Source organism: Paramisgurnus dabryanus, chromosome 2 (assembly GCF_030506205.2).
Source record: "Paramisgurnus dabryanus chromosome 2, PD_genome_1.1, whole genome shotgun sequence".
Lineage (NCBI taxonomy): Eukaryota > Metazoa > Chordata > Actinopteri > Cypriniformes > Cobitidae > Paramisgurnus > Paramisgurnus dabryanus.
Genome location: NC_133338.1, coordinates 14650012 through 14674436, shown reverse-complemented (window position 1 = coordinate 14674436; position 24425 = coordinate 14650012). Strand labels below are relative to the sequence as shown.

The following is a 24425-nucleotide window of genomic DNA, read 5'->3' as shown; positions in this document are numbered from 1 at the left end:
GGTTAAAAAAAAAATGGTTGGATGTAGCAAGCTATTGATGTAGCGCAGCTTGCTACATTTCCCAGGGGGGTAGCTTCAGTGTAGTGAAGCTTCATTTAATGTGAAGTAACTGGTAGCTTAGCTCACTACATTTTCCAAGTAGCTTGCCCAGCACTGGCATTAATCCTCGTGTTCATTCATATAAACTTCAGAGAAACATTTTAAACAACGTACTTGTATTGATGAAAGTGAACCATCGCGTTGCTCTCTCTCTCTCTCTCTCTCTCTCTCTCTCTCTCTCTCTCTCTCTCTCTCTCTCTCTCTCTCGTTCGTTCGTTCGCTCACGCGCTCTCTCTGTTGCACTAATGTAAGGTTTAATCATTTAGAACGTAAATTCAATCTTTAGACATATTAATAAAACTACAAGTTATAAGATTGTAGGCTCCTGTTTGTGTTTGAGGGAAAACAAACGCGTCGTGCTGTCAGTCATTCTTTCTCTCTGTCTATCACACTCGTGAGGCCATTCATGGTTGGATAGCGCAGTTGAAGGGGCGGTATCATAATAATCAGATCCCTTACCTACGTCATGGGTTCATGTTTTCTGGGTTGGTAGAAGCACTGGGGACACGATTATAGCACTTAAACATGGAAAAAGTCTGATTTTCATGGAATGTCCCCTTTAAAAACAAGCTGGTATAGCGCAGAGGTGGAAAGAGTAATGAAATATTGTACTCAAGTAGCCTTTTTCAGAAAAACTTCATTCTAGAAGATGTTTTAGACAGAGATATATTTTTGCTGTGGTCAATAACCCACAAGTGTGGTCTATCAATACCAGGTGGAATTTTGAACTAATGTAAAACAATTTCAATATAAATAACCTTAACACTGTTACACTGTTCAAACGTACATTCTTTATCCATCATTCTAAATATATAAAATTTTTATTTTATGTATTTAAGTTTGTAAACAGAATTAAAGCGCTTCATTTTAAAACTGTACATGTGAGCAGTCCTACGAGCTTTAAGACCCTGGGGAATCCCTGAGAGGAGTAACATAAAAGGGAGCTTGTGCATGAATTAAATATCTTAAAAAAAAAAAAACATAACTAAATCACGATAACAAAATCAGGCGTCCAGTGCAATATACGTTATTTACAGCAGTAATCTGACATTAAATCGATTTGAACAGATTCATTAGCATTCCACCTCGCATGTGACATCATCAACTATGTTGTTGAACCAACTTGGTTCAAACGACGAATGTGCGACAAAGTTACTATGTTTTCGGGAAACAGTATTGACCAATACTGTCAACAGTATTAACAAGGTAGTTAGTAAACTATGCATCGTACTATGGTGGTTCAGCAGCGAGTTACGTCGTTGTTCGAGAAACACCAAATCGCTGAACTTTGTCAGTAACAATGAAATTTAAAACAGTAGTTGGCTAACGATGCTTTTGGGAAACGCACCCCTGATCTCTTCTTTTTGTATCAGACGTGACGTAGTCACTCAAATATTAATGACTTTATAAAACTTTTTCTTGCCAAAACAGACCCAGACACTGAAATGATAAATCATTATTTTAAGCTTACCATTGTGAATCTGAGAAAGTTGAGTTGATAATTTTGAACACAAAATATTTTCTGCTTACTCAATAATTTTTGTGCATTTATAATGGAAATTTTTTTATGGATTGCAGCTTAGATTTTTTTTCCTGTGTGGCACTTACCTGATTTCTTGCTGTGGTCTCTTTCCATGCACTCCAGGCTCTCCAATAAGTAGTCTACTTTATGTTTAATGTGGGCAAGTTCTTTTTTAATGGTCTGCAGATCATCAGCCTTCACTACACACATGTACACAGAGGCTTTAGTTTAAATAATCACTCGAAGCCTCTTCGGCTTACTGATAAATAGTATCAAGAACTATAATTAAAAACAAATGCTCAAGTAATAAAATTATTTTAAGTGTAAAATGGTTTCAAATGGCAAAAGCCATTTTAAGAAAATAAAATTGAAGAGATTTACAAAGCTGTTATGCGTTTTAATTGCATTTTTTTATGATTTCACACAATCATCAAAGTTAAAGCTGCTGCATAGCCAAACTCTTAATTCTGAAAAATTCCTAGTGTTTAACCAACAAAAGGAAAGTAAACCAAGTTTTTTAGAGTTTGAGTGGCATTGAGTTGCATAAACAGTTACAATTCTATAATTCAACATAGAAAAAAATTGTATAAAAAAATTTCAATTTTATGGCCAGTAATGAAAACTAGCTGGCTGTCAGGTGTGTGTGTTCTTACTGGTGCGGGAGGCACGCTGGCTGCTTTTGGATGAAAAGCTGCTCTTTGTCCTGCGGCTGCCACTGTTCACACTCACACGTGCACGCTTGGATGGAATCACTGCCCGTGAAAGAGGAGGAGGTGGTGGGGGTACACGTGACGGGTACGAGTACATCCTGGACACACACTTCAAATTATTCCCTGTATCATACATATTCTCAAATTCTAGTTAAAACAGACTGAAAATGTTTAATAGATCAGAAATTCACAAATGAAAAGAAATAAATTTATTCACAGATGGAAAGTGTTCAAGTGTTCACCTTTCATAGTAATCTCTCTGAAAGTCATAGTCCAGATCGAATGAAGAACTGTGAGAAAGGAAAGTGTAGAATTAACAGAAACAAAAAGTGAGAAGTACAGATGTAAAAATTATTTTTCGAACCTGAACATATCTCCTGCAGAACGCTTAATGGGTTTTGACCGATGAGGCTTTGGTTCACCCGCCAGATTAATGTCTAAAAAAAGCATACAGGATAAAAACATTTTTTTAGAATGACCTAGTGCCCACACTCTGACATACAGATTCATTGTGCTTAAGTTCAAGCAAGCAGATCTTTAAAAGCCATACACTTGCAGTGTTTCTCAACTCCATTTCTCCCTAAAACACCTGATTCAACTCTTCAGCCTCCTTCCAGAATGTTTAAAAGTGTCTTCCTAAATAACACAATAACAAGCCCATGAGTGAAATCAGATGTTTCGTATAGGTAGACATCTAAAACATTCTGAGAGGGGGGCCCTAAGGAAAACAATATACTTAGGACCAATTGTACAATTGTGTTCTGTATAATAGAGTGGGCAAAACATTGCACAACAGTTTTTAACGATGCGTTGAACACTCAGTTCTAATGATGCAAGTGTTGCAACTAAGGTAGCTAAGAAGGCAATTCTAAGTCCAGAATGAAAGAGAACATCCCAACCCGGACCCATTGTGCGAGCTGTCTCTTTAGTGCCGCATGGTTTATTTACATGTTGGTGCTGCTGCGCACCCTTCCCAGAAAACATGTCGTTTAACCTAGAAACCGTAGCAAAACGTATGCACCAATTTTAACTTGAACATGCCCCAGCTGCCTACGTGAGGTACTGAAGTTCCCCAGCAAACTTCAGCTAACATGCCGCATCTGTTATTAATAAATTATTAGTGACATCTGTTATCAGCATTTAGTGTTGGACAGTCAGTTAAATATGACATTTTACAGTTTCTTGACATAATTTAAGTTTACATTTTAATCTGTCACAACCCTTTCAGGTTTATCTAACACTATTTAATTTTAATTAATTATTTTATTTTAATAGTAAAAATAAGATATAAAATATATGTTATACAGTGCCATCAATTGAAGTAAAAGGGAAAATAATATAGATTGGGAAACGCACGGCGAACGTTGTTCCAGGCAGCTCTCTTGACCGCATTAATAAAAACGAATAAAAAACAAATAAAAACAACATGACAGACGGTTTTCCGAGGAAATAACAGCGCTGTTTAGGGACCCACAGAGGTAGCCTGGTTCACACAATCTCTCTCTCTCTCTCTCTCTCTCTCTCTCTCTCTCGCCTTCTCCCCCTCACTCGCTCTCTTTCTAATAACTTCATTATTAACTGCATTAGAATGCTTTGAACGTCTCAAGCCTCCATTGCCAGCTTTAAAATGACGTTTTGGAAAAAGCAAAAGAGCCGTTGAATGAGACGCGCAAGAAATAGTCCTACTCACAATAGTGATTTAAGTACAAAAAAATGGATTACAGTTTTTTTCAATCGCTAACAAGCGCTTACCCATACTTCAGATAATTTTTCTAAACACTTAACACAGTTTTCCACCTACAAAACACAATTGGCCAAATGCATAATTTTCTTCTCAAAAACACATTTTGTAAAATAAATACTAACTCTTCATTTCAAAATAGAACAAATCTTTCTCTGCACATAATACCTTTACCAAAACACTGGAAATCTGACTCAAAATAAAATTATTCTTTCAAAGAATAACACATCTTTTCACTTCACAAGGTACATGCAATCAATTAAAGTACACCAGGTTTCAAATTACTGGCTATTGTTTACATTACAAAAACTGCATAGACTTTTATGTTTCAGTTTTACAGGTATTTGCATGCAAAACATGCAATCCACCGTTTTTATGCTAAATGTCTTGGTTGGGAACTGTGTGTCCACATGTACAGCAATGTTCACATTCAAAAGCATTTCAGTAAAAAGCAGTTTTTCCCCCAGAGGGTGGAAGACGTTGCATTCTTTAGAGGGACAATTTTTTTACATATGGATTACTGTATGACCTTATTGACATGTCAAGTGAGAATAGAAACAATCCATGTAAAATGCAATACTTACCTGTTGGTTTGTTGAAAGATGCGTATAATGGAGGCAACCTCCTAAAATTGGGCTGCTCTCTTTCACCAGCCTCTCTTACTGAAATCAGTGAATTTCATCACTGACTACTGTTCTTGCAGCCCTTGGAATGCCACCACCATGCATTCTTACACCTCTACATTGCCCTCTCCTTGGGCCTGCTCTTCTACCTGGCGCTGCTCCTCTCACTGCATCTCTCACTTCACCTCTCTCTGCACCTGCATCTCTCACTGCACCTCTCACTGGGCCTGCTCTTCTTCATGTGCCCCTTGCTTTTATGCTTCCTCGTCCAGACATTAAAGTGTTTGTCTGTTTCTGTTTTCAAAAACATCACTCCTCAAAGTCCTCCTTTTACTGTATAAGTATCAATGTAATAGAAAAAATAACCTAAGCCAGACTGGAATCAGCTGTGGTTGGCCCAATTTACCCAATATAAAGGTTTTTATACTGTACCTATGGTTTGGAATATTGTTTTTGCTATTGTGGGATGTTGTGTGTAAGCATTTGTAAATACTACAAAACCAATCCATAATTTTGGTGGTATAGCTTGTCTGTTAAGAAAATGTAAGCATTGTGGAAATGTGTTTAATGACTGCATATTGTGTGAAAACGACATGAAATGAATGAATGGTATGGCCACAAAAGGCCGATGCTGTGCTAATTGTGTTAAGAGTTTTGAAAATGTGACAACTGATTGGACAAATGCTTGTTAGCGACTGAAAAAAACTGTAATCCCTTTAAATATATTTATTACACGGCTCTCTGGAATGCTTGATTCTGATTGGTCAGTTGAGACATTTGCAGGTTCGTTCTTTTCAAATAATAACCGCTCCAAAGTAATAACGCATAGCTTCGCGTCGGGTCCTGATCACACTGTCGGGGCTTATTTCCCGATAACTACCGGCTGCCTCTACATTATCCCTTGAGTAACATCTGACAGGACGTCAACTGGAAGTCTCTTCAGTCTGGGTCGTTAACGGTTTCATGCTGTGACCCTAGATTGAGTTTTGTCACCAGGTCTGCTCGGACGCTTTCATCAGAAGATCCTAATCTCCTGATGACACACATTTCCAGACCTATTGAGGCTGTTTACACTTGGCATTAAGATGCGTTTTCATCGATCGGATCACAAGTGGACAAGAGAGACACATTACGTTTACACCTGGTATTTAAATCCGTCTCTTTTGTCCACTTTCGACCGCATCTGTCCTGAATACTGTGAGGGGGTGGTCTGTGAGACGGTGGGCGAGTCTCTCTGCTGTCATTCAAACCCGAGCGGGAGTAATTATGAGTTTATATGGACGCAAACTATATAATGTCGGAGTCCACTGCTTGTTTAGCAAGTATACATGCTGCATAGTGTTTTGTACGTTTATATGTGGAAGCTTTCTCTGCATTTTCAGCGCAATTGATGAAATAGGATCGCACAACTTTCACACGCTTTCAAAACGAAACTACGGAGATCAGCCGCTTTAGTTGTATCAATGAAAGGCTAAAAATAGCGCTGTTCACCGTATGTTCACTGCAGAAGTCGAAAAAAGACGTAAAACTTGTGTTTAATACCTCAGATTAGATAAATGGGCGGAGAGAAGGTGGGCGCGTGTGGCTGTTCGAACGCATTCAACCACATATGCGTTCCGCAACTCCAAAGCGATCCGATCGAAAGTGGTTTTGACTACCTCTGAATGTGGTTGAAAGTGGTCGAAAGTGGACGAGCTCAAAACGTTTTGAACACTGTTTACACCTGGCATTAACGTTGTCCACTTGTGATCCGATCGACGAAAACGCATGTTAGTGCCAAGTGTAAACAGCCTCATTGACTCTCTCTGGCTGTCTTTATTGCGCCAATCTAAGCAAATTAACACCTCAAAGCAAACTTCAAACCGTGACCAGAGACGAAGCAGCCATGACACAAAAATGTGTCTGTCTAAGATCACACTAAGACCAAAATAAATTGGTTTAAATTGTATATATTATATATCCTTGTATTGCATGTTTGTATCTGTAATGAACCACTTTCTTGTAACACTATAGGGGTGCTTTGTTTATCTTAGCATGTCTCATAATTCACATTTATGAGATTACTATTTGATGTGTGTTTCAAACCATACCTTGTTTACACTCTTAATAATCCCATTTTCCTTTCCTGTTCAATGATGTGCATTATCTTACCATAACTGATATCAAACTAGTTCAATATTAATCCAAATTATAATTATTATTGTAACAAAATCTTTAGCATAGTCCATCTATGCAAATGCGTCTGGTAAAACAAAGACAAAGTTTTCCTACTCTATCAACACCCTTTTGGATTGGTCATCTGAACTTCAAGGCGTTGGTCTAAGCTCAGGTTAAGAGGCCTGCACCCCAATTCATCGAGGAGGCTCACAGCTCACAGTCCTGCCCAGCACGCCACACGGCTGCTCAACAGCGTGGCCGCGGCGCCCAGCCGGGCCCGCTATGAGACCTATCCCTGTAGTTTGGGTACCCTGCCACTTGGACTTAAACTTCAACTCCTACGGACACCTCCAAGGACTCCGTCATGTGACCACAAACTCAGGAACTCTCTTCCTCACATATGCGCCCATACAGCTGGACGTACACACGTGCCTCACAAAAGCCAACGCAAGTATCGCTTGTTCATTCGCTGTAAAAAGTTATTGCCCCTTTTAATTAAGGTGATTCTTAGAGTTCCGATGATTTGTGAAGAAGTTAAGTCTATAGTGATATTGCCCTTCTTTTACTCTCTCTCTCTCTCTCTCTCTCGCTCTCTCTTAATTTTCCATTCTTTCTCTTTCATATATGTTTCTTGTTTGTTATAAGTATAGTTAGTCTTGTGTGTTTTTGTAGTGTAACGTAGTTTACAGTTTTTCTCAATAGCTAAAACACTAAAACCCATTGGCTGAACAAAGTTCTCAGTTGCCTGAACTCATTTATCTAATTGTGCAGTCTGTTGTCAATACCTTAAACCATTTCACATCATAAAACACAATTTGCAGATTTCACTTAGACTTTTTAGCAAAACTCCAAACACATACTCATTCTCAAAACACAATCTGCACTCAAATGCACATGTCATGCATATTGCTAAACACAAGCAGCAACAATCAAATACAAATGTCATCACACATGTCTTTGATTAAACACAACCACTCAAAAGTTCATCTCTCAAAAGTAAATTTTTACATTAGTGAACATGTCAGTTCCATCAAAATGGCAAGTCTGTGTGTCATTGTTCATGAACAAGACAGTCAAAATGTTGCCATGTTGTCAATATACCAAGTGTACACAATTATGTTTGTCAGTATTTTTTTATGTAAACTGTGGATGAATTTAGATGTTCACCTTTTTTTCTGTAAACAAATAACAGAAATTGTGATTTTGAAAAAAATACAGTAAAAATAAAAAAATTCAAAAAATGACTCCAAATTTCAGGATTCACTTGACAGGAATTTATCGATTCCGTTCACATTTACCCCCCCCCCCCATAAAAACCATGCTTCATGCTTACAGTAACAGATTATGACACATATGGTCAACAATTTCAAAAGGACAGAAAACATGGCCGTAATATTACAGTTTTTCTCAATTGCTTTGGCTCAATTCTCAAATGAAAATTTTATTTTCCAAAACAATAAGATCAGATCTCTAAACAATTAGCTTATTGTTCACATCAGATTGGAATTTCTTATTGATTTGAGCAAATTGCAAATGCTTTGGCACATGTGTGCAAACAATAAGTACAATCGTCTGCAGTTTGCCCAATAACTAATTGCATATGGCTTGTTGATCAAAACTGATGAGTCAATTCTCACTTAAACTGTCAAACTCTTCACAACTTCTCAATCATTTGTCATCGTGTACGCCATCACATTCAAAACGATCCATTCACTTATCAAAAACTACTAAACATGCATGTACATTCCATAAATATCTGACATTGATATTGTTTGTAATGTCTGCTTCATTGGAGATTTTTTCCCTGGTGCATGGCAATGGAAAACATAAGATGTGATGTGGATGAAAATCTTCGGCCTGACCAACAAGAGCGACAGGATGTCCAACAAGAGCGACAGGATGTCCAACAAGAGCGACAGGATGTCCAACAAGAATAATTAGTTTATCATTGAGGGTATTTTGTAGTTATTTTCTATTATATTTTTTTGTAACAGGAAATATGAAATGTACAGCAATTGGACTAGCAAGATTTCAGTTTAAATGTAATACACATACAAAAATAAATGAAGTGAATAAATAGAAATGTTCATTTACTTTTTTCTATGTACTGTTGACTCTTCTCAATTATTACGATTTTTTTATGAAACCTTATTTTCTATGGTGGACTTTCATGGTGAAAAAACAACTAAACATTTTGACCAGTGTTGCTCACACGATGACAAAAATACTTTATATTTTGGTGCCCTTGGCCAATTTACTGACAAGATAACTAGGTTTTGAAGCATGAATTAAATGTTTTGGGTGTGTAACTTCCAAATAAATTGCATTTTTCATTCCTAAAATTAACATAGACCCATATACCTACGAACATGTAATTACAGTAATTGGGTTATGTGAAAAAAGTATAGTCATCTACGTGACTCACGTCACGTGACTCCGGTTGATTGACGGGGAACGGACATTGTTGTTGGCAAAATGTAATGCAAAGTAAATGATGTCGAGTCTTCATCATCATGGATCAAATTAAAAGACCAAATAAGCCATCAGTTACCCAGTTCAGAAAAAGAAGACAAGAAGATGAGGATAAACAGGCAAAAGATAAAGGTATGCCGATTTCTATGAGTGACGACGTGAGTGACAGTAGGAAATAGGCTATTTATATTAGCCTCAGTCTCTTGCTAATTTGTTGATATTAGCCACAGAATACGACTGTATTTGGTTTTAGTTTTGCTTAACTAGCAACTACAGTTTTTCTCAATTGCTTTGGCTCATTTCTTGAAACAGAAATGACATTTTCAAAACAACATGGACAAACCTCCAAACCACTTGGCAATTGTTCACAACAGAATTGAATTTCTCATTCATTTCATCAAATTGCAAATGTCTAAGTACATGTCTCAATATATCAGTACATCTTTGAAAATGATTAAGTACAGGTAGCCTTCCTTTAGCACAATTTCCAAGTGAATAGATCTTGTTGAACTAAACTGTTTGGTTGATTCTCAGTCTAATGGTTGTTCGCTTCAAAACATGTCAGTGTCATTTCATTGTATAAGTCATCACATTCACAATACTCTGTTCAATTGTCAAAATTAGTCAAGAACGTAATACCATGAATACCATATATGAATCCTTTGAACATTTGTTACATTTATTATAGCAATTGACAGTCAGGTGAAACTAGAACTTGACTAACGTAGGAGGAGTTTACGCTTTTTAAGAGAATAATGGCATTGGAAGGAAAGAGACCCCTCACATCCTTGTGTTTGTGGATGAAGCTGGCTTCAACTTGGCCAAGGACAGAAAACATGGCCGTAATGTTATTGGCCACCGGGCCACAGTGGATGTCCGAGGCCAGTGAGGGGCAATATAACTATGTGTGCTGCCATATCTGAGAATGATGTGGGCACTCACATCCCCGGTCTTGGCCCATACTATACACAGAAGCTCCTAATATTCTAGGACCGCCTCAATTTTGATTTGATCCCTAAAAATAAGAAAGGTCTCATAGGGCCTCACCTACCACAATATGTCATTGTATCGGACAATGTGAATTTCCAGTGTAGGGGATGGTTGCGACATGCATGCTGTTTCTTCCCTCATTGCATCGCACAACGCTGTGATGTGGACCAGAATCTGTGGCCAGAGAGACAGGTGTGTGTAGATGGCCATGAGGGTGAGGACGATGGCCAGGATAGGGAAGGTGAGGACAGTGACCAGTGAAGAACTGTTAGTTGTGAAACTCCAGCTTTATTTACAGCATTGTAGGCTGCATATCATTTCATTGTTTTTTGTATTTTTATTACAGTATATTATGCTGTATATATTTTCTTTTTACTCAAATGTATGGAAGTTACTTTGTGTGTGAATAAAATTCGTTACAATTTTCATTGGCAGTATGAGTGCAATGTGTGATGTCAAACCTTGGAGGCTACTCTTACCCTAAAATCCTATTTCTTTTTTTCCCCAGTTTTATACACAATTGTATTTTGTTAGCTATACAAAAAAACAGTACAGTAACCATTGTCAATGAAGGACTGGTCTAAGACTGAAAGGTGGACATAAGGGATATTTCAATGGTCCCCTGTCATAATGACAAAACATCTAAACATTTTGACTTGCAGTGCTTACACAATGCCACAGGGACGAAGCATTTTGGAGGCACTGACTGTTTAAATGAGAAAGAAATGTAGTTTTGACAAATGAGTGAACTGTTTTGGGAAAGGTATGAGCTTTTGCAAGTGAGCTATAGTGTTGTGCTGAACTGTAAGACTGTTTTGCCAAATGATCTTAGAGTTTTGAAAATGTAATTTCTGTTTCAAGAAATGAGCCAAAGCAATTGAGAAAAACTGTATTAGAACTGAGGCATCATGTCATGCAACTAAATTCACCCATAGGCAACAGTTTGTGTGTGCAACACAAAAAGTGCAAATTCACACAGACCTCTTGGCTTTGTCATTTTTTATTGCTTTACGCTATATGTTAACTGAAATAACTTCTAATATACATTGACATGGCATTATGTAAGCTACAGTGATATAGCTTGATATAGCTTTTTAAATAATTTGTAGTGTGTTATGCTTAGTTAATAGGATGTTAACAAATGCTAATAAAATGTGTGTTATGGTCATTTTAATTGGGTAACTGATGCAGGTGTGAAATAAGTGTATCTAACTTACATATTGTATCTTAATTGTAAATTCAGGTGCACTTCTGAAATATTTTTGAGCTAGAGGACCCACTGGCCAAAATGAGAAGTCAGATACTTCCACAGCAGCAACAGACATGGTTGTGGAGTCTGATGAGGAGCCAGCTCTGCAGCCACACAAGCCTCTTCAGGGATGTTCCTGGAGCGATCTACCTCCTCAGCCACATGATCCTTGCAGGATTTCACAGGTGTGTGTCTGTGTGTGACTCGTGTGTGCATGCATGTGTATGTGTGTGTGTGTGTGTGTGTGTGTGTGTGTGCATGAGTGGGTGTTTATACTGTATTGCATGTTTTTCTCTGTTCTTGTTTACTTTTTGTATTTAAGATTATAAAAAATAAAATAATGGGGGTAATTCTTTTTTTTCTGGGGCGGTCAAGGGATGGTTCGCCCAGGGCGTAAATCTAGCCAGGACCGCCACTGAGTAAACTGAAGACAGTGCAGTTTTTGGGTGAGTCCTTTTAAATGTAAATGAGCCTAACTCTTCAATAAAAGGCAGTGCAGTGGTTGGAAAGTGTAGATTAAGGGGCAGTATTATCCCTTTCTGACATCACAAGGGTAGTCAAATTTCAATTATCTATTTTTCACATGCTTGCAGAGAATGGTTTACCAAAACTATGTTACTGGGTTGTTCTTTTTTACATTTTCTAGGTTGATGCAAGAACTGGCACTTAAACATGGAAGAATCAGATTTTCATGATATGTCCCCAAAAATGGCGGTGCGTGCAGACGCAGCGGCTGCTCTCTGTCCCAACCGTGCGGTGATATGCTTGTTTAAAAAGTGTTTGTCCGAATGTCTTACGTGTTTGTCTCATCTTAAACACAAGTACAGTCGGCAAGCTCTGCTGGATATCAGCAGAAATAAGATTTGCAACACTTTGGATTATGCAACAGAGACGTTAAACGAGTTAGGAATCCAGCGGTCTACGACAACACCGGACTCGTCTGCTACTCCTCCCCCGGAAAGGAGGCGTCGGAAGCGGTGTGCGCGGAAGCAAAAGAGGGGCAAGCGTGGGGGCATCCGGACCAGGCTAGCGGCTAGCCCAACTCGCCCAGCCATACCATCCATTTTCCTGGCAAATGTACGTTCACTGGACAACAAAATGGATCACATACGACTGCTGAGGTCAGCGAACTGAACAGTGAGTAACTGCTGTGTGTTTATATTCACTGAAACATGGTTAAATGACAACATTCCCGACTCTGCTGTACAACTGGAGCAGTTAGCATGCTACCGGGCGGACAAGGCTCTCATAGACAGGGGAAAGATGCGTGGCGGTGGAGTCTGTGTCTATATCCGTAACGAGTGGTGCCGAGACGCTGTAGTTGTGTGTAAACATTGCTCACCACTGGTGGAGTTCATGATCATGAAGTGCCGACCATTCTGTGATCCAATGGATGGTACTGGCTGTCCTTCAACGTGATGCCCAGCCGATGGCCGACCAACGACCACCGGCTGAACCTGTTAAATCCGCTTACCTGCTTCCTATCCCAACCGTGTCTATATATATAAATATATATTAATTTTATATTAATATATATTAGTTTTTGTCCTTCTAGGAGTTTTTCCCACCGGGTTTTCTCCTAGGGGGTTTTTTCGTCCCAGGGACAGTCAGGCAACTTTGGTTTAACTTAGCACTGTACTGTATATGTTACATTATTAATACGCTCGCTTGTCAGTTTATTCCTAGCCGCTATATTCTACTTCTTATATTATCTATTGATTTTCTGTGTTCTCCTCTACATCTACTCATGTAAAGCTGCTTTGCAACAATTACCAATTGTGAAAAGCGCTATGTAAATAAAATTGAATTTAATTGAATTCTATTTGCCCTGGGAGCTCAGCGCGATCTTATTAGTAGCGGTTTATTTACCTCCCACTAACATCAGCAGCGATATAAATGAGGCACTAAACGAACTGTACCAGGCTATCAGTGAGCAACAGACAGCGTACCCAGACGGTTTCATCATCCTCGCCAGGGATTTTAATCATGCTGACCTCAAGACTGTCCTTCCGAAATTACACCAGCATGATGATTTCCCAACAAGGGGGAAAAACAACTTGGACTTAGTGTACACCACACAAAAAGGAGCCTACAAGGCCATTCCCCTCCCCCACCTTGGTCTCTCTGACCACATCTCTGTTATGCTAATGCCAGCACACAGACAGAGAGTGAAAACCATCAAACCAGTTAGGAAACAGGTCAGTGTGTGGCCAGAGGGAGCAACTTCTGCTCTTCAAGACTGCTTTGAAAAAACTGATTGAGAAATGTTTAAAGAAGCAGCCACTTACAACAACCAGACAGAACATGAGGAATACACAGACACTGTAACCTCTGACATCACCAAGTGTATCGATGATGTGACTCATACAAAAAACATCATCATTCGGGGCTAACCAGAAGCCATGGCTGACAGGTGATGTCCTTAGGCTACTGAGAGCTAGAAACATAGCCTTCAGAGATGGGGATGAATCTGGACTGAAAACAGCGAGAGCCAACCTGTCACGCGGCATCAGGAAAGCAAAACAGGATTACACACAAAGGATGCCCGCCCACTTCAGAGACAGCGGAGACGCACTGAGCCTCTGGCAGGGCATTCAGGCCATCACGGACTACAGGCCCACACCACAGAGCTGCGAGAGCAGCCCCTCACTGCTCACCAACTTAAATAGTTTTTTCGCACGCTTTGAAAAACAGAACAACACAAGGCCGAAGAAGACCCCTCCCCATGATCAGCCCCTGTGCCTCTCCAATGCCAGCGTGAAGAGGACACTCGCCACTATCAACTCCCGCAAAGCAACAGGTCTGCGGCCAGTGGATCTCAGAACAAACCCCAGTCAGATGTTGGTCATGACCTTGTTTCACTAAAGTGTGTGGTGTGCAGTGGGAGAGTCCATGTCCTTGCCGTGGGTGTATACACTTGAAAAGCTTTGCAGTGTTGTGCTGTGCTTGTGTCATCCGTGACCACCTCTAGACTGAACTGAGTCTTGGGAAAGTAGAGTAAAGCCCCAGTCACCAGTGAAAGTATTTTCCTCCTGTTATAGCTAAGAGCTACCTGCCTGTGTTGCACGTCGTCTATGTGAGAGTAAAGCCCCAGTCACCAGTGAAAGTACTTACCTCCTGTTATAGCTAAGAGCTACCTGCCTGTGTTGCACGTCGGCTATGTGAGAGTAAAGCCACAGTCACCAGTGAAAGTAAAGCCCCAGCCACCGGTGAATACTTACCTTCTACCCTCCCCCCACTTGCTTTGAAGGCCAAAGGACTGAGACTTTGTTATTTTTAAATATTTAATCCCCCATGTTTTTTTAATATTTAATAAAACTTGTTAAATTTTAATTCTTTGTCTGTCTGGTCATTGGGGTGTTTTGGGACCTCCATAGGGTGGAAATAGGAGTAGCGTGACCCGCGACAGGGGCGGTCCGCTTCTCCGACCTGTGACACAAGGGCTCCTCCATTCATCATGAGCACTTTCTACAAAGGCACCATTGAAAGCATCCTTTCCAGTTGCATCACTGTGTGGGGTGGGAGCTGCACTGAATACAACAGGAAAGCTCTTCAGCGCGTAGTAAATACAGCCAGAAAGATTGTTTGTCCTCACTTCCCACTCGGCAAGAAATATACACCACCCGCCTCAGACGCAAAGCGACCACAATCGTGAGTGATGCAAGTCACCCAGCTCATAATCTGTTCAGTCTCCTGCCATCTGGAAAGAGGTACAGGAGCCACCACTCCCGAACCACCAGACTCAGCAACAGCTTCTTCCACCAGGCTGTTAGGATGCTGAACTCTTTCCACTCAGTCACCAGGCCGTCAAGAAGATGACCCCCCATGACTGTCCTCACACTATCATGCCATTTGCACACTTATTGATGCTGCTATGATTGAACTATCTTGCACTACAAGGCCATTTGCACATTTCAGATGTTGTTTTTTGATACCGTCTTATACTACTATGCCACTTGCACATTTTTGACCCCCCCATGACTGTCCTTGCACTATCATGCCAGTTGCACACTTATTTATGCTGCTATGATTGAACTATCTTGCACTACAATGCCATTTGCACATTTCAGATGCTGTTTTTGATAAATTCTTATATTACCATGCCATTTCCACACTTTTGATGTTTGTAACTTCAGTGTACTTTTGTAACTACATGTCTTGTCTTCTCTCTTTGATGTCGCTTAAGTCTATTTCTGTAATTATATGTTTTTGTATTTCACCGTGGGATGGAGAGAAACGTAATTTCGCTTGCTTTGTATGCTTGAAACATGTGAAGAATCGACAATAAATAATAATCTAATCTAATCTAATCTAATGAATATGTCCCCTTTAATGAATTAAGTATTTATCATTTTAAATTTATACTTTAAGTAGCATACATTTTTGGGAGATCATATAACACAATTGAATTAAATGAGAGCATATTTATTTAATCAACTGAGTAAAGTGAACTTATTAAGAAGTTACAGTTTTTCGGTATTGCTAAAACACTAAACCTCAATCGCTGAACCAAATTCAAAGTGGCCTAAACCCATTTGTTGAATTATGCACTCTTTTTGCAAAACTCTAAACACAAACTTCTCACTAAAGCACACATTTTACACAGCAATTCACTTGTTTTATAAATGGTGAAAATAGGCAGGCAAAAGTTGAAAACAACTACTACACAGTTGTCATCAAGCAAACACAACAACTCAAAACACTTACTTGTACACATTTTTTTTTTACCAATTGTGTGGATTAGAAATAGTCTGAGAGGCAGATGAAGAGTATGAGGAAGAGCATGACACCAGAGACGATAAAATTGTCAAAAGTTGCAGTTGAATTTCTGACTTTAAAAAAAGTGCTTCTTACAGTAATATTAAAAACTGACTATAACCTGTAGTACTTACAGTAAAATATTCACTATATTCACTGAACTAAACTTGTGATTACAGAGATTTTTAACAGTATTTGTCAAGTGTGTTGTTATATACAATAAACGTATATTTTTCTGTAAGCAGATGTTCTGGAAGTTGTGTTTTCCATTTTTAAGTGATGGTTTCGAAAAATGTGTTTTAGCAATTCAGAAAAACTGTAACCTAAGTAATTGTTTTGTATCACCAGTACTTAATTACACTTAATAACTAAGTTGACATTTTTTGTTAAGGCAATCAGTTTCCTCAGTTTTTCCAAGTAAAGTCAACTAATTACATTTTATAATGCAACTTGCTACTGTAAGTGAGGGTTACTTGAGAAGTGTAAGTAATCAGTTCCACTTTCCACTTGAAAAAAATGAGTTATCTGTACTTAAGGTTATTTTATTACCTTTACAAATACACAAGTACAAACTGTAGTAGGCAACTCAAAAGTTTTGAACATGATAATTGCTTGAAAATTTTGAGATTATCAGTTTCCATGCATTTTCTAAGTAAATCCAACTCATTACTTTTTACAGTTTACATCTATTTGGGTCAAGACTAAAATATATTTTTATGACCTCAGCACAAAGCAAAACTTCACAATTAACATTTTTCCAGGTCAAAAACGACCTGGAAACCTGACTTATTATTCAGTCTTGGCCTTTTGTTTGTACACATTTGGTTAGCAAAACATTTTCCAATATCTGTTATTTTCATAACAAAATCACAATGACGAAATGTCATCAGATAGTGTAAAAAAAACTACAACTTGGATCAGCAAAACGTTCTCACCAGGAGATAGAAAGTTCTTCTACTCACCAAGCACTTGTCCAACAATCATCCTCCCATCCTCTCCTGCTACCGCCGCTCTAGCATTCCTCTCATTGGCGTATTGAACAAACGCGAAGCCCTTGTGCACGGAGCAGCCTACTATCTTGCCGTACTTACTGAAGATGGCCTCTACATCACCCTTGGTCACCAGCAAAGTATTTAGGTTGCCAATGAACACCCGGGAGTTTAGAGACCGTGGATCTGTCTTGTTGGTTACGTTACTGGCCATAAGGCTACTGGTTGCTGGGTAAGACTGGGTGAGAAAAGTGAGAAAAGATAAGAAACAGAGAGGGTGGAAGAGATGGACAGAGACAGAAATCAGTGTGTATATTAAACAACGGCCTACGTAAGTAAAACTTACACAAATTAAAATGAAAGCAACAGAATCCATGACCAAAAGATAATCTGATATACATTTTTTTGTAGGATCAACTCAGATTTACAAATCATGTCAACTTACTATTATTTATTTAACTTCTTTAAACTTATAAGCTATAACAACTCATCTCAAGTAAAGATAAATAATAGTAAGTTAAAATTACTTGTTAATCTGAGTTGATTCAACTAAAAAGGCAGCAAATATTTTTTACAGTGAATACAGCATTAAAGAACTTAGTGTAAAAATAAAGTTGCTGAACATTAATTAATGTATTAGCAAATTTCTATTTATTGTTAAAAGGCAAACAACTACTGAATTTAAATGTACATTAACTAGTAAAACAAATGCTATTAATTTAATTGTGGTCATATGGACCACATGGTTCAGCTGTCATATCTAAACATGCCAGTGCTGGGTGGTTGCCTGGGTGTTAAATGTTACCAGTTACATTATGCATCATAGATATAAACACACAGAATTTGTGGAACAAATACGCAAAAGTTTAACTTACTAAATAAATACTGGCTTCAAAAGCACATATGGAAAGTGTCTTTGCTTCTTTATATTTTGTAATACAGTATATTTCAATTAAGTGTATAAATATGTGACAGTAGCAAAGTGTTTAAAGTGCTGAACTACATGGTCAGTGTCATTTTTATAAAACATTACCCACCTCACTTTCACGAATGTCACCAATCTTAACACTTCCAAGGTCAAACAAGCAGTTTAGTGTGCAGTTGTGTTCATTTACTGACATCTAGTGGTTTGTATACAAATGTTCAAACTTTGTTGAAAAGCAAAGGAATATACTCAAGAAATACAACCCAAGAGATATAGCAAGCCTGTCACCGTGTCACTCGTCAAAGTAAACAAAAGCATAATGCATCAGATCATGCGCTAAAAGAAAAATAAACTACTGTGTCAAGAGATTAAAATAATAATGCCCTCAACTTTAAATATCCAGGCTGACCTATAGCCCACAAAGGGTGATGAATGTCAGTGCAAAATGAAAATGGATGGTGTGTGAAAAGCCAGTTGCTGGCACAGTTTCAGAGTATAGGGGAATAATCACTTCAGGCTTAAATGGAGTTGAGGTTTTCACAAATGAAATGTTAACCTATGACCTTAGAGACCAGTGAAGACAGTGGATAATTCACTTAATTGACAATAGGCCAAGCAACGGTTTACAATATGTAATATTTAACACAATAACGGCTTGCTATTAATTTACTCTTTAAATGCTAACTACACACTCTTTTCTTTAGTTAACCTATAACTGTCCTTATCCTATAAGCATTCCTTCTCAAAAGGTTCTTTTACATAAAATTAATCACCGTAGTTTCCTTTTATCCAAGTAGAAATGAAATCCTACACCATTATTCTGCGTAACCAAAACGAACAACCTAATTCCGTGTAAGACACCTCTCATTTTATTTCCCCCGACAATCAGATTTTGACTGTGCTAAATATTATGCTTCAGAGTGAAATTCCTGTTTGTTCGATCAGAATTGTAACAATGAATTTTTAAAGGGGTGTTTTGGAAGTTCATGCTCTACTGATAGAATAGCGAACAAGGAAAAAAACAAAATTCAATTCAGATAAATAAAATGTAGCTAACAACAATATGTTATGACAGCAAAATAAACTTCCCAAGTATTACACATCCACTGCTTTTCAAAAAGGTCAATTTTATTCACCCTGTCATATTATTATGCAGTTTATGATATTGATACATTTCATTTACTTTTGTACAATAAACCATTTACTGTTGGTTTGCCACTTTGTGAAATCTGAAGCAAAACCACAATTTTAAATAAAAAAGTTAGTATTCTGACAACTTACAGTTTTTAGACCAGACTCCATGATTTGAATGCAAATTAGGCTGTAAAAGTTGCGGTTATCACAAGTCACATCGAAACTTCAGTAATTTCATTGGCTGAATGACCAATACCTGCACACATACATAAAGTACAAAAGACTGAATGAACTATACTTCTATAGCTTATAGGCTAATTTTTATTTACATCATAATAAGCACAACAAGTACTCTAACACAGTTAAATGTTTGTGTTTAATTTCAGCAGTCATGGCCAAATACACAACATTTGTGTTGTTTGACTTTAAAGGGACAATGTCAAATTGTGTGTGAACACGAAAATGTGTATGCGGTAAACAAAAGCATACTAATATATATACAGGGTTTAGTCTAGACTAGGGTTCCCCAAGGTGTGGGCTGATAAATTCACTTTTGTTGACACTCTGCAATGATGCATTTAGCACTGTTACTTAGAGAGTAAATGGTATTAAACAGCAGTAAAAATGGTTCACTGGCTCTTAATCTTAAAGCTTTCTCCACTTTCATAAGAAAATTTCCTTTTAATTTACCCCCATGTCATCAAGATGTTTTGTATGTCTTTCTTTCTTCAGTTAAAAAGAATTGGAGTTTTTGAGGAAAACATTTCCATATAGTGGATTTTAAAGGAGCCCAACAATTTGAAGGTCCAAATTGTATTTTCAAAGCAGCTTGAAAGGGCTCTTAAGTTCTTGTCTTGCACTAGCCATGTGACGTGCCAGCACATCCTAATGTAATCATGTCAAAAGGTCACGCATAACATATGCAAAACACAAACATACAGACCATTTAAAAAAATAAACTGACACAAGGCCATTAACCCGTGTCATTTATACATACATCAACTTCTGAACGGTCTGCCTTCTCCACACTTGTAAACACTGAAGCAGTAAATTTGCATACGTCATGCATGACCTTTCAATGCAATATATTTAGGGTCGCGACATGCATAAGGTCTAGTGCAAGATAAGTTCTGGTTAAAAAGAGAATTTTTCGTTTTTCTAGATAAGACCCTTATTCAATACAAATTATGTTGATTTGTAAAGTGCAGTTACACTGCCAAAAAGCAGCTTTGTAGGAGGACACAATGTAAGAAACATTAAACAAAAAACCTCAAAAACATAATTTCTTTTTCGACTGAAGAAGAATGACATGAACAACTAGGATGACAAGGGGGGTGAAAGGAAAATTTCTTATAAGGGGAGTATGTCTTAAATGCTAAATAGCAACTATGTAGAACCATAAGTAGTGTTATAGTCGTGGTACACATGTAGCACCACTTACAGTCCTACATATAAAGTGTTTTCCCTATGATTACGAGCCAGTAAACCAGTTGTAGTGCTACTTAGCTGCATTTATTTTTTATGTAGCCTGGATTTCATAGATAGGGTCAAAAATAGGTATTTACCAATTATGGCTAATACAGAACCATAAATTGCTGGACAATATTGATTTGACCTGAAGTATGATGCTGAGGACAATGGTTGGGTGCACACAAAGCTGTGAATTCATCAGACCAATTTGGAAACAGAATAATAGACAAATATCTCATGCTATACCAGTAAAATAATAGGATTTTGCAGAAATAAACACAAGAACAACAGAAGAAAACAAAAGTGAGTAGGCTTTTATGTAAATTTGCATTAAATGTTCTTCAAATAAGTCTTAAAAATAGTTTATTTTTCATATGATCTAGACATTCATAAAAACAACTAACATGGAATTTGTTTATGGGCTAAACTTAATGTAAGCAGATATAATGTAATGTTTGAGAAACACCATATGCCTGATTTTTAAATATTTAAATATTTTTTTTTTTTTATTATTCTTTATTGCACATTTTAGAGCAAGGCTTCTAAAACCTGTCCTGATAGGCCCCAGTACTGCACATTTTCCCACGCATTTGAGCTCAAGGTCAAATTTTCTAATATAGCCCTTTAAAACAGCATAAATGCTGACCAAAGTGCTGCTAAATACAAGATTTGTCTCTACTAAGCTGATGAGTGAAATCATGTGTGTCAGATGAAGGACAGTGCCAATGTTTCCCCAAAGATTTACAGTTTATTTGTAGGGGCATAAACGCCAGGATGGTTGAGTAATGGGTAAATAATATGCAGTCAGCCAGGATTATCTAAGAGTGTTTCAAAGCCTGTTGGGAGGCATGTCTGGCACAACTGACAGGTATGAAGCGAATATCGCATACCAAGCCTGAGCTAACATATTTATTCTGTATGTGTTAGCTCAAATTTTAACTTGAAGATTGGCCAGTTTTAATAATCTTTTATTTTCATTGAACAATAGGTGACCTTTGAGAGTTAATCAATATGCTGTTATTGATTACTTAGTTTCTGTTATTTAGTATGTGGTAGAATCCTATCAAGACTTTTTCTGTGCACAGTTTTCCCATTTATCCCAAACAGATCAATGTATCTTGCAATAGTCATAATGTAATCATAAAATGTGTGTCGCAGTGCCGCAGCAGGATTTTGAGCAAAACTCAGAGTCACAGTAGAGTGCTGCGACTGACGGCATGTGTGTGTGTACAGAACGTGTAGTGTGAGAGAAAAGACTTGTGCAAAAATCTGTTTGTATGACATTGTTATAAAATAAATACGCTACTTCAGGAGTGACGAATGTCAGTCCTGGAGAGCCACAGTCCTGCAGAGTTTAGTTCCAGCTCTAATTACACACACCTGAACAAGCTAATCCATGTCTAAATGGACACTAGAAAGCTTCAGGCAGGTGAGGTTTAATTGGTTTGGAGTTAAACTCTGCAGGACTGCGACTGTCCAGGACCGGCATTTACCACCCTTGCACTAGTTGGTTAATTACATGGTACCTTGTTTAAGTGCACAATGTATATTTTATGTCATTTAGGACACAGCCATACAAACTGTTTAGTACTAGGGTCCTTCAGGACTGAGTAGAGAAGACTAGGGGCATGTTCAAGTTCAAACTGGTGTGCAACGTTTTGCTATGGTTTCTGGGTTGAACGACATGTTTTCTGGAAACTGTCTGCACCGGTGCATAACGGGGTTTGAGATACGTTTTTTCTTGTTTGGTGGGTGTGCCAGAACTGCAGTCCAATCAGCAGCTACATGTAAATAAACCACACGGTACTAAGAAGGCAGGGCGCACAATGGGTCCAAGTTGGAATGTTCTCTTTCATTCTTGATGGCAAGGGCATTAAGTGTAACATTGAGCGTATTTTACAGTATTAAACACGTTTTTATAAAGATTTCATCAGGCTCCGGGAACATTTAAAAAATAAAACAAAGAATGGCCTTCTCAGCTAAGTAGTTGCAACTCTTGCGTCATTAGGGCAGGGTGTTCAATGCATCACCATTTTGGTTTAAAAAACGTTTTGCAACGTTTTGTCGGTGCTGAACACACACCGGGTTTAGAGTATGCCACATTTACATTTGTAGTATATTAATATAACTGTGGATGAAAATATCTTGAGAAAAAAAACTGTAAAACTGTCATTTGGCCACAGAACCTTAAAGCATTTATTCAGTATGTATGTAACCATCTCAAATCTTGAAGTACATTTAATAAAATGATTTATCATTTACATTTAAATAATATACATGCATTGTAAATAAATAAAAAAGGTTATTCTGGTCCATTCATTCATTATCTTCTTTTCACTGGTCCGTTACAAGAGCTGAGATTAAATTCAAAACCTCCAAAAGCACCGCCTGAAATAAAATCATGACGGCCAAAAAATAATTCCTTAAATTATTTTAAAAGCCAACCTCAGTCCAAATGTCTAATGCAAAACAAAAAAGTCTTATAATTTTGGGGGAAACATTGAGGCAAGATAAAAATATTATTAAATTGCGTTTACAATAATGGAGGAAAAACGACCCCATCTTGAGAACACAACCATCCATATGAAATAAAAAAGAAACCAGCAGATTTAGGTGTAGTCCTGCAAAAATGCGCTGGATAAATACACTTTTTAAAAATAAAACAAAAATCATGTCGTCCTTCCAAAGCAAATACATGTTTTTTTCCACTGCTCTACCATGTCATTACCATGTACGCCACTAAAGCCAAGCAAAATGACCAGAAAAAAATGTATTAAAAATAAAAACACAAAAATTCTCCAAAGGTTGTTCAAAGTTAGTCAAAAACAAAAAGGTGACAAAAAATCTCTCGAATCAAAATACTCACCGGAAGATTTACACTAAAAACGATTTAAATTCGGTGCTGTTATTGTGGATACAGTCCGTACCAGCTTGTTCAGCAGACACCGAGCGATTGAGTGCATGAAATGGCGTCGCGGCGCAGCCTCGCCAATAAACCACGCCCTGTTCTGGGTGTCCTGTATTATAATTGGATGTATATAACGCGTAATATTCCAATCTATTATCGATTGGTGGATTTTCAGGGACATACACCGCGCATTGTTTTGCTGGATCGTCGTGAACTGCGCCGCCATATTAGTCCTGGCAAGATTGCCCTGTTGAGTAACGTATTCCTGCAGAACCGGAGACTGCAGTTTCAGGACCGCAGTTCTATGACCGCAGTTCGAGGACCCTACTTTTACCTACCGAACTGGATAAACAAAAACACTGATTTATAGTTTTTTTTACAATTGCTATGACAGATTTTTCAATACTTTAACATTTTTTCAAAACTCTTAACACAGTTAGTACTGCATCTGCATGTGTAAGCTATACTATTAACACATTTCTTATTGCTTTACCACAAAATGCATATAATTAACACAAATATAAAATGCTTTAACTTCTTTTACACACAAGCTCAAACTCAAACAAGACCATAACAATAGATTTTAAACATCATGTGCTAAACCTTACTGATTGTTAAAGCAAACAGCTGTTTATATGATGAATTGAAACACAAAATTAATATACACCCTGTATTTTA

The 24425-nt window shown here is 37.9% G+C and overlaps 1 protein-coding gene across 3 annotated transcripts in view; it reads right to left on the bottom strand.

Annotated features, from left to right (window-relative positions):
• Positions 1–23963, bottom strand: part of LOC135783604 (heterogeneous nuclear ribonucleoprotein C) — a 28925-nt gene extending 4962 nt beyond the window's left edge. The window contains exons 1-7 of one of the 3 annotated variants that reach the window (XM_065294342.2): positions 23706–23952; positions 19517–19625; positions 17284–17548; positions 2696–2768; positions 2574–2621; positions 2275–2429; positions 1708–1821 (exon numbers count right to left, since the gene is read on the bottom strand). In XM_065294342.2, coding sequence (XP_065150414.1) covers positions 1708–1821; positions 2275–2429; positions 2574–2621; positions 2696–2768; positions 17284–17548; positions 19517–19537 — 676 coding nt within the window. In that variant the 5' untranslated portion in view covers positions 19538–19625; positions 23706–23952. Of the gene's footprint in view, positions 1–1707; positions 1822–2274; positions 2430–2573; positions 2622–2695; positions 2769–17283; positions 17549–19516; positions 19626–23705 lie in introns of all 3 variants that reach the window. The other 2 variants (XM_065294344.2, XM_065294343.2) reach the window with 2 other exon arrangements.
• Between the last annotated feature and the right edge of the window lie 462 nt (positions 23964–24425).